Genomic DNA, 8744 nt, shown 5'->3' with positions numbered 1-8744 from the left:
GAGATCAGAGTCTGGCAAGGTTCTGTGCATGTCTTTTTAGTTGCAAAGAATATTCAGACTTGTGCTGGAGAAAGATATTGATGAAGTCCTTTTCTTTTGTCCATCGGTAATAAATTTGGATGCAGAAGTAAGCCACGACGTAGCAACCGACGACAATCATATCAGCTCCTTCCAAGGTTCGATCGTCCATGAGATCTCAATGAATCTCTCAGTTAAGATTATTTTGATGTAAAAGTATTAAAAATAAATAAATAAATATTTTAAAAAACAATATATTATGCAATTTCGAAGAGCCCTCGATCGAGACCAACATCTAAAGCCACCCTGCACCCTCCAGTACCAAGCACGTCGGACATGGACACTCCGCCTCGCATAATTCGATGACAGTAACAGTAGCGCTGTCCCTATAATGTTTATATCACTGTCTCTCTTCGAAAAATCAATGAAAATATGATTTCACTTATAATTTAGCTGTGATAGATTGTTGTGTTTCAGTGTTTGTATCTCCTTTATGATGTTCTGGTGTCAGCTAAGTTTGTATTCGATCTTTTCATAACCCGGGGTGACGGATTTTTCACTATTTGCCCTAAAAAAATTCATCTTTAGGTGACGGATTCTTTTGTCTTTTCAAAAAATAACAATACACACGTTCATCCATCTATTTGCCACTTGAATGGATGGATGCTCTGGTAATTTTAAGTTTTTAAAAACTATTAAAAAATCAATACACACGTAAGCATGTTATGGCCTCCATGCTATTTAAGTGGCTCATGAGAAACCGTGCGGTGGCCAAAGTCCCTACTTTTATTATGATATTAGGAGCGACGTGTCGTTTTTTTTTTCTAACGGTATGGCACATGCTCATGGAAAAAGTCCAGTTGAGCTGCAATGAAAGGGGTTTGTTTTTTCCCCACAATTAAGCCATCATATTTAATTTAAAATTAAATTTTGTTTGTACTATAATATAATTCTAGAGTAGGAACAGTGTGAGAGAGCCCCAGTCCAAGCTTGACAAATCTTTAGCCCGTTGCATTATTGTAAATACATGTGAAGAGAGATTTATGGCCACTGTTCATCCTCATTAAATACAGAAAACTCCCTTAAACTGCTGGGCTGAGCTGGTTATTGATTGTCAGAAATCAAGTCCTAGAAGCTATAAAAAGTAAAGTTGACAACAGCTTTTTTTTTTTAAAAAATCAACTCACTGTTATCAATTTTGGAAGAAAACAATCCCTCTTCCTTCTTCGTCCCTTCCTGATTTAAAACGTAATGCAAACAGACTCACAGACATAAATCGTCAAGAACAACCCACATTCCCGTTCCACATGCCCTCATGTGCTTTTTCCCTGTTAATCCTTTTTTTTTGTGAGCTAGAATTAATCTATACAATGGAAAAAACAAGAATATAAACAGTGAAGCAATGCTTTTTGATTTTATATAAATAAACAAAGAGGTGTTGCTTTGCCATTTTCTTAAGTAAATCAATGGCAATGGGGGGTGGTATATTGCAACAGAAGATAAGTATCAGAAAGCAACAACAGGAGTAGATTTTCCCAGAGGTGTGATCGTGTCAAGCTATTGAACTCTTCTGTCTGATGCTCCCTGCACTTCTAGCAATGGAGATCATTCGGTAGTTTTTCAGAAAGAAAAAAAAATAAACTTTTATCTTTGAAATTGTTAATTACTTGGCATACAAAGCCAAAACCATATATTGGCATGATCATAAACCAAGGATGAGAAATTAACCTATACGTACGGCCTGTCCTCTTCTACACACCATTTCCCTTTTCATTCCCATTATAATTTTCGTTCATTGAATGTATATATTTTAATAATACCATAACTTATGTATAATAAATTATATTTTTTTCAGATTTTTTTATTTTTTAACATCAATATATTAAAATAATTAAAAAATCCTTTAAAGAATTATATTTTTTCCACCTAAACACACTTAAAAGCAGTAACAAGCACAGAAACGAATTATGCAGTCTGCGATGCCACAGCAACAGGAAAAGGAAAGCTCATCGTCACTACATGACAGAAAACTCTCTCAAAAATAGCTGGAGAATGGGGGGCAGAGGTTGAATTAGCTGGAGCTGGCAGCGGGAAGAATTGAGAACATGCTAGAGAATATTCCTGTTGGTACGGCGGAGAGTTCTTAGAATTGTTTAATAGGTTGTTTTTTATAAATGTTTTTTATTTAAAAAATATATTATATTAACATTATTATTTTTTAGAAAATATTTTTATATAAAATACTATCCGAATCGGTTTGCAAAATTATTCCTAAAACATCCATTACCTTTCAAGGTATGGCCATAGTCTACCAATATTATTCCAATTCATCCAACACATAATTTATTTAGTAGATACGGTATCAGATTTCCTTTTCTTTTTTATGAAACATATATATTTATATATATATGATAATCTACACAGGCACTATAGTATTTTTTTTTTTTTTTTTAAATGGGATCTTCATAACTATGAACTATCTTCCATGGATGGCTGGGAAAGGAGGGGAATTACGTGTGGAACTTTGAATCCATTTTGGTCAAGGGAGGAAAAATCTTACAATATATATATATATATATATATCCCTGCATTCATACGCCACGAAAGAAAGAAGATTAATTCTAAGAATTTACCAAACATCTTGAATAAATCATAAGATGATGATCAGAGAAGAAAAATCATTTTGCTTTATCACATTAGTTAAGAGCTAGACCTTCGAAAGCGACCAAAGTTTTGTCGCCCACATGGACTTGTCATGACGATTGAAGAAGAAAAGGAAAACTTGCAGCCTGTGACTTTCCTTAAGAACAGTAGCACATGCTTGCTTGAGAATTAATCCATGTTAAAACCTTTCTCACCGTTGAAAAAGAACACCAAAGCTGGCCGTCATTGATGGGCAATTCATGCCAGAAAGACGGGCAGCAACATTGCTTACCGCCCAAAGGTGGCGGTGGGACCTCGTACCGACAACAATCCAACCTCGTAGTTTATGATATTTCCGTGAGAAATAACATATTGTATTTGCAAATTTATATTAAATTAATAGAGAAGAATTGAAAGAATGCAGAACCTTCCATATTATATTACCCCCACCTGTATCTATACACCCGTAAAGGAAAAAAAATACACTATCATACATACAAAAAACCCAAAAGAATATTTCTGATCTACCCAGCCTTCAATGAAATAAAAAGGACAAAAATCACTACCAAGAAACTACGTAGTAACAAAATAAATATTATTTTTCAGTCATTGCCGCGTATTCTGTAGCTTGGGTCCGATCATTTTGAGCTCAAATTTCTTCACAGACCACGCAAGATCTCGCATTGTGGTGTCAAGAACGTATGGAACCTTTTCAAAGTTGATCTCCGTGACATTAAGCAGGTTCCGGCAAGGCTCACGCCTTTGTGCTATGGTTCCATGATAATGGAAATATTTGATCTTGCCCTCGGTCTTGTATGTTGTTTTACCGGCGAAGTTCTGGGACATGTGCACTCCGGTTGCAAAGACATTGCGCGGCTGGATTGCGTACTTTCTGTCTCTCCTTGTGCCCCTCTTCACGTCTCTGTAAACAAGCTTCTCGATCCCCCACTTTCTGTGAATCCAAGCAAAATCACAAGACATGTTATCAAGGGAACAAGATGCAACTCAATCAAATTGCAGTCATTTTACAACCAGTAACAGCGAAATTCTAAGAAGTGAACATCAGCAATCGAGCCTCAGTTTTTTATTATTCTTGGAAATACAATGACACTTGAACAAACACAAGATTGATAAAAAACAGAGATGACAAGGCCCAAAGTATAGTAATTACTAAGATAATATTGTTGGAACAAAATTCAAACCATCCCACTTCCACCTGCCCTAATACAACGACGAGAGAGAAATCAAAGTTACGACACCAGAAGAATAATTCCAAACATGAGCAAACCACTGAATCATTTGTTTATCTGTTCAAAATCAGTTCTAAAATGTTCCAATCCGGCAACCACCGCATTACAAATGGGTAAAGTATCAATACTATATTTCAAAAACCCAATAATGCTCTTAAAATTTTGCTCAATCATTGGTTAAGTTAAAAACCCAATAAATACACGCGTAATTGCCAGAATGGAAAAGGAAAAGGAACCAAACAGCAAAGCTAGAAAATTCAAAACAAGCTAAAAGCAGCCGACTGATGAGCTAATATCCCAAAAGCCTCAAGCAACCAACAATCCACCCCAATTTTGTAAGGCCTAGAACCTAATTTTCTCCATGTAAAAACTTCACCACTACTGTGCTAGCGCCTAGCAGGACCTTTCTATGAACCTGCAGATCTCTATTTTCACACACACACACACACACAAATACTGGAACAAAAAAAAAAAAAAAAAAAGACCCGATTTGTAGTTCTGATTGCTTGAAATCAGTCGTGCTAATATAAAACTAAACTCAATTGTGCAAAAAAAATTAAAAAAAAAAAAAGTGAAACTGGAAAGGGAGTGAGCATGGATATACCTGTAATATCTACCATAATCAGCGGAGAGGCAGAGCTTGCTACTCATAGGCATTTGCTCAAAAGTGAACTGAGTATAACCCGAGAGGGAATCCAACACGGACTTGATAGTATTCTTTGGTGGCAAATAAATATACTCATCAACATCAAAAAAGAACATCCACTTAGCCATAAACTTATATCTATGCAAACAATCATTAACAACCATAAACTGATTATGGTAATACCCGTCAAACCTCTCTTGTTCTTTTATATCTTGCAATGTAATATAACCCAATTCCAACCATGGCTTCAAGACTTCCAAAACCTCCTCATGAACCCCACCAGCATCATGTATCACAAAATGAGATCTTTCTCCAAATAATCTCACATGATAAGCAATCCATTCCCTCACTCTTTGTGGACTTAACCCACCATATAAAGGTGAGCCACAGTACAAATAATCATATTTAGGCTTCGAACTAAAAAGGGACATGTTTAAATCACCTGGAGATTCGTTTAAAACCTCAAATCTATCAGTAATGTTAAGATTTTTATCACCACCGCCTGATGTTGAGGCTTCCAAGAACAACTTCCCACCTGAATTCTCACCATTAACTGCCTCTGAAAAGGTACAATTCACTACAACAACAGTGTAAACACGACCATAGCCCCAGTCAGGGAGGATCCTGTAAGAGACGGTGGAGAAAGTAGAATTAGATGCAGAGGACGATTCAGGGACCCATTCACACTGGTAAGTGGGTGTTGAGTAGAGAAGGAGAGGTTTAGAAGCAAGGCCTATAATAGCAAAAGTGTTGTGTCCACCTCGGTAAGCACCCATGGTGATGAAATTATATGCAGCTGAACCATAGGGGTTAAATACTCGCTTTATAACACCATTGTCAGCCACTTGATCTTTTTGAGCGGAGGGTGGAGATGGGGTTAGAGGTATGGTGGTGGTGGTGGAGTTGAGGGGGGCAATGGTGGTGGTGGTGGTTGTGGTGGAGTTGAGGGGGGCAATGGTGGTGGTGGTCGTGGTGGTGGTGGTCGTGGTGATTCTTGAGATGCAAAAACGGAGATCAGAAGCAGAGATGGCGAAACGTGAAGGAAGAATCTGGAAAAGAGTAGCAATACTGCACAGAACTAAAAGAGCTGTTAAAACAAGTTTAAGCTCTGCAGCACACGAGTTCATTACAACACAAGAGACGAACATATTCCTCTTGTTATGCTCCCCCCCTCCTCCTCCTCCAACTTTCTCTTTCTCTGATCTCTCTTTACCCATACTGGACAGACTTCTTTTACTCTCTCCGTAAAACAGTTAAGATCAACGGGTTCTGCTTGAGAGAGAAGATAGATAAGAGGTGACGAAGGGGCAGAGAAAGCTAGCTAGCTCTCTTTTCTCTTCTTTCTCGTTTCTTTTTTTAGTGCGGGGGACATTTTATGTCTGTGGGTGTTCTTATAAGTTATAACACTGTTCTCAAGGGTAGATTCCAAATTGCTTGGCTGTCCATGTTGGGATATGATTGGTAGAGTGGAGGTAGTAATCTTTCTTCGTTGGGTGATTAATTTATGTATTTTCTGAAATTAGAGTGGATTTGTCAATTATGTGGTTTGATTTGATTTGTACTCCGAAAATGAGAAGCTTCAAATTTGTTTATGAATTCTAATTAATTAAAAGGCCAGATTATCCCGGAAAGATGGGGGACAAAACACTCCATTGTCAGTTTGTGAAACAGTGGAAGGCATTGAAGAGAAAGTAATTAAAGAAACGTTGCAATTAGGAATTTAATCTTTGTACGTGTCACTTCTTGGCTTCTTGCGAGAAAATTCCACTTTTTTTTATAAAATAAAAACGACTCAAATTCTGAAAAGTTAAGTAAGAAGAAAAACTCCACCAATGCAGATTCTAATTTGTGGTGCTATAATTTTCTATCTCTGGATCTTAGATTTTTCTTTTCGTTTTTTTGAGCTTTGAAGTTTTTTTCTTTTGGGTCTGTTAAGTTTCTATTTCCTTTAATTTTTTTTTTCCTATATGTTTCTAAAATTTCTCTTTAGCCCCGCGTTTAAACTTAGTCTCTTTCAGCCAAATGATTTTTAAATCCGCTAGAGGCATTTAAATCGCAGTATATTTAATGTACTGGGTTTTGAAATGATAATTATATGCACACACATTAAAATATATTTAGAAGGCTCGTGTGTTTTGCACAGTTGGAAGGCACCCATGCCCTTCAAACAGCACATGTATCATCTCTTGATATCCCAAAATACATAATGCCTTTGAAAGCGTCATCGTAACATTTTTCTTATAGTGTGGTGTGTTAACAACAATGGTTTGATTTGTTATTGATAAGTTTTTTTTCCTTTTATTTTCTTTTTCTTTCATTAAATATTATAACTAGATTTTTTTTATTATTGGTATTTCAACTTCAATTCTTATTTTAATTTCAGTTTTTATTTTTTTTCTTTCTAATTATTTGTTTTCAATTTCATCATCCCATCTCAATCTATCATATATTGTTTTTTTTAATTTGATCCTCATCATCTTGATTTTTTTTTAGTATTTTATTGAATTGATTTTTCTTTTAATTCCACCATTCAATCAAAAAATTTGTTTTTATTTTAAATTTTAAATTTGATCATTTCTTTTGATTGTTTTTTGGTCTTTAGTTTCAATTTTTTTTTTCAATAACACCTCCTTTCAGTAAAAAATAAATTTTTTTTTAATATATATATATATATATATATATATATATAACAAACACTTTTTCAACTTTGTGATTGTTTATGTTTTTTTATTTATCTAATTATCTCGATCTCATAACCTGAATTGCAAGTTTGGTAAGATTAACTAAAATTAGTCCACTTTTATTCTTTAAGTTACAAGTCCATCAGACTAATTTGGATTAACTCGACCTGAGTTTTTTTATCATTTTTTATTTTATTAGTTTGAATTTGATGAGCTAAGAATTAAATTATATTTTTTTTTTAAAAATATTTTTTATAGAGTTATTATTATTAATTTTTAAATTTAATCCACTTAAAAAAAATTAAAAAAAAAAAAGGAGGCTCGCTACGTAGCGTTGTTACATGTAAAGTCTACCTTGTAAACGTCGAGCTTGTAAAGAAAACGGCTAAAATCCAAAACTCAGGTCAAAGCGCGTTGCCAGGGTCGCATGGAAGAGATGTCTCTTAGATTTCCTGCCCCTTGTCTCTGGCAATCGTTTATAATTCTATAGTTATTTTAATCGTGGCCATAGGGATCCTCGTATTCAGCTTTAAATTTCAGTTGCCATGACTTCCCATTCACAAACAAGTTTCAATGCATCTTTCTATAATTATTTAACATCTTCCAATCAACTTAAAAAGTGGGAGAACCTAGCTTTATTTTATAGAAATCATCGGTTCAAGTTTTATAAATCTCAGAATCATTAAAGATTTATATAATCATTAACTTTAAGATCCATAAAATTAATTGATATATATATATATATAAACTAGTTCGGACACTTATATTAATAATAAAAAAAAGGAGAGACAAATTTTCAATATACACGGAATTGTGGTTTATGAGGGATTAGACAGGGGTAATCATATGTTTATATCAATATTTTCTTTTAGAGCTCATGAAATAGATAGTTAGTGATAAAAGACCTAACACCTCTAAATAGTTCTTTTTTGTGGTGTTTAGGATACTATGATAATAATTCGATAATTTTTAGTAGGTGACTGTAATAAATAAGAGAATGAGTTTTAAATTCTAAGAATATAAATGTTTGCTCTTGTTTTTCACACGATAAATATTTTGAAAATTAAAGTATGAATACTTAGAAAAATGAAATTATGAACTCTTTAACTTAGTGGTTAAAGAGGTGTACACATATATAACTCTTGAACCTTGTTATGTTGTTTTAATGAAGGGATTAAAATATTATTTTTTCATGTAATATTAATAAATAATAAATATCTCTTATACAATATTAATATTGATGGAAATATAACAAATCACTAGAATATTTTTATACAACTAGCGGTGTAAAGAGATGATCATTATTGACATTAACATTTCATATTAAAAAAAATAAAAAAATAAACAAAATAAAATCTCGTGGTCCAATATAGAGTTTATAATGCTCAGCAGATACATATTTACTTGGGCTTGATATCATGTTAAGCTCATGATAGAGCAATTTACTAGACTTATGTTCATTTGAAATCAACGTGTAACTAAATCTAGAATATATATATACATATA

The 8744-nt window shown here is 34.0% G+C and overlaps 1 protein-coding gene across 1 annotated transcript; it reads right to left on the bottom strand.

Annotated features, from left to right (window-relative positions):
- Nucleotides 1-3071: 3071 nt before the first annotated feature.
- Nucleotides 3072-5929, bottom strand: LOC118054361 (galactan beta-1,4-galactosyltransferase GALS3). The gene is made up of 2 exons (XM_035065912.2): nucleotides 4516-5929; nucleotides 3072-3613 (listed from the first exon to the last, which is right to left on the bottom strand). The coding sequence occupies exons 1-2, from the start codon at nucleotides 5772-5774 to the stop codon at nucleotides 3268-3270; spliced, it is 1605 nt and encodes a 534-aa protein (XP_034921803.1). The 5' UTR covers nucleotides 5775-5929; the 3' UTR covers nucleotides 3072-3267.
- Between the last annotated feature and the right edge of the window lie 2815 nt (nucleotides 5930-8744).

Source organism: Populus alba, chromosome 3 (assembly GCF_005239225.2).
Source record: "Populus alba chromosome 3, ASM523922v2, whole genome shotgun sequence".
NCBI classification, from domain to species: Eukaryota; Viridiplantae; Streptophyta; class Magnoliopsida; order Malpighiales; family Salicaceae; genus Populus; species Populus alba.
The sequence above is the reverse complement of the archived record's forward strand: the minus strand, read 5'-3'. Positions and strand labels throughout refer to the sequence as shown.